The sequence below is a fragment of the Pteropus vampyrus genome, unplaced genomic scaffold, assembly GCF_000151845.1.
Source record: "Pteropus vampyrus isolate Shadow unplaced genomic scaffold, Pvam_2.0 Scaffold158, whole genome shotgun sequence".
In the NCBI taxonomy this organism is placed as follows: Eukaryota; Metazoa; Chordata; class Mammalia; order Chiroptera; family Pteropodidae; genus Pteropus; species Pteropus vampyrus.
Genome location: NW_011888939.1, coordinates 1480409 through 1482621, shown reverse-complemented (window position 1 = coordinate 1482621; position 2213 = coordinate 1480409). Strand labels below are relative to the sequence as shown.

At 40.5% G+C, this 2213-nt stretch overlaps 1 protein-coding gene across 1 annotated transcript in view; it reads left to right on the top strand.

Moving 5' to 3' along the window:
* Positions 1-2213, top strand: part of PRRC2B (proline rich coiled-coil 2B) — a 61558-nt gene that overhangs the window by 19753 nt on the left and 39592 nt on the right. Inside the window, 1 exon segment of the mRNA XM_023536559.1 lies at positions 985-988. Coding sequence (XP_023392327.1) covers positions 985-988 — 4 coding nt within the window.

The window sequence follows — 2213 nt, the reverse complement described above, 5'->3', positions numbered from 1 at the left end:
TTTCGTGTTTCACCATTAAATATAATGTTAGCTGTAGGTTTTCTGGAGATGTGTTTTGTTGGATCGAGGAGATTCTCTTCTGTTTCTAGTTTAGCTGGACGTTTTGTTTTTTAAATCATGGTCTGTATTGAATTTCGTTAAACACTTATCTTTGTGATCATTTGATTTTTCTCCTTTATTTTGATAATTTGGTGGGTCGCATTGATTTTTCTTAATGCTAAACTAACTTTGCATTCTTAGAATAAACTCTACCTTTTTGTATGTATGCCTTGCTTCAATTTGATATTTTATTAAGCTTTTTATCTGTGTTCATGGCGGATTTTGGTCTGTAATTTTCTTTTGAAATCTTAGTTGGCTTTTGATACCAGGTTATGCCGGCCTCATAAGATGAGTTGGAAAAAAGTTCCTTCTTTCTCCATTTTCTGAAAGGGTTTCTGTAAGATTGGTATTATTTTTTTCATTAGTGCTTGATAAAATTTGCCAGTGAAACAACTTAGCCCTGGAGTTTTCTTTGTGGAGACATTTGTGATAATCAAATTTTATTTCTTTGATTAGTTTATGGGGCCACTCCGATTCCTATGTTGTTTTGTGTCAGTTTTTGATAACCGTGTTTTCCAAAGCATGTAATTCATTTCTTTTGAGTTGAATTTATTGGTGTAAAGTTGTCGCTAACATTCCTTTTCCTTTGATGTTGTAGGATCTTCAGTGATGTAGCCTATTTCATTCCTGATAATTACTAATTTGTGTTTTTCTTTTTTTTCTTGTTCATTTCTGCCAAGGGCTTATTAGTTTTATTAATATTTATAAAGAGGCAGCTTTTGGCTTTAATTTTCTCCATCGTCTGATTATTTTCTGTTTCATTGATCTCTTTATTTTAATTATTGAGGTTTTTTAGATTTCTAATTCAATTCCATTATAGTCAGGGATTATACTGTGAATGATTTCACATGTTTTCCACTTGTCAAGACTTATTTTACGACCGAGAATGGTCTGTCTTGGTGAATATTCCAAGAGCATTTGAAAATAATATGTATTTATAGTTATTTGGTATCCTGTCCTGTATGTATCATAGATTTAGTCAAAGTGGTTAATAGTGTCATTCAGATCTTACACACGTACGGATATTTTTGTCTAGTTCTCAGTTACTGCAAATGAGATGTTCTAACTCTCCACCGTTATTTGCGGATTTACCTTTTTCTCCCATTTTTGCCTCACTTATTTTGAAGCTGTTCATGAGGCATGTGCAGTTGTCATTTCTATGGCCGACAGTGACCCTTCGTGTTGTTTTCAGGTGCTCTTCATGTCTAGCGATGCTTCTTGTCTCGGAGCCTGTTTTGTCCCGTCCTGCTATGGCTGCTGCCGCTCTAGTTAGTTATCGTTTCCATGGTGTGTCTCTCCCCGTCCTTTTCCTCAGCCTGTCTGTCCGTGCTCCCAGTGACCGTCTGTCCGTGCTCCCAGTGACCGTCTAGACAGCACGTCCTCGCACTCGCTCCCTCGTCAGCTCTAACCCTTTGTTTGTCAGTGTTGCCTTTTTCTTTAAGGATATGATTCATTGATTTTTAGTTTATTTACAAATGCGTGCAACTGTCACCACTGTTCAGTTCCAGAACGTTTTCATCACCCACAAAAGACACCCTCTGCCTGTCAGCCGTGCCCCACCCCACCTCCACCCCACACACATCCCCTGGTAACTGCTAATCTTTCTGTCCCTGGATTTACACTCAGGAATTTCATATAAATGGAATCATATAATAGGTGGCTTTTTATATCTGGCTCCTCTGACTTCGCGTAGTGTTTTCAAGGCCCACGACGTAGCATGTGTCAGTTGTCATTCTTTTTTATGGCCAGACGCTACTCCATGGTATGGATTTACTGCGTTTCGTGTACCCACGCATCAGTTGATGGCCCTGTCTGCCACCTGGGCTGCTCAGGGGCTGGAGGGTAGTGAGTGCCCGGGGTCAGAGCTCACCGTCTCAGCGGTGGAGCCGCTGTGCTTCTCGGGTAGACGCCCGTCTGGATTCCACCCGCGTTTGCTCACTCTCATGCGCTCTTGATACATTTTTAGACAGTTTTGCTGAGATTTCAGAACTGTTATCTTTGGGAGAGTTGGTCTGTTACCAGAAGCCAGAACTGCCCTTGACTTTCGTCTGCAGTTTGTTCCCGTGGTGACAGCTGGGTGGCTCGCCTCGCTCCTCAGTTGGGTTGGCATAATT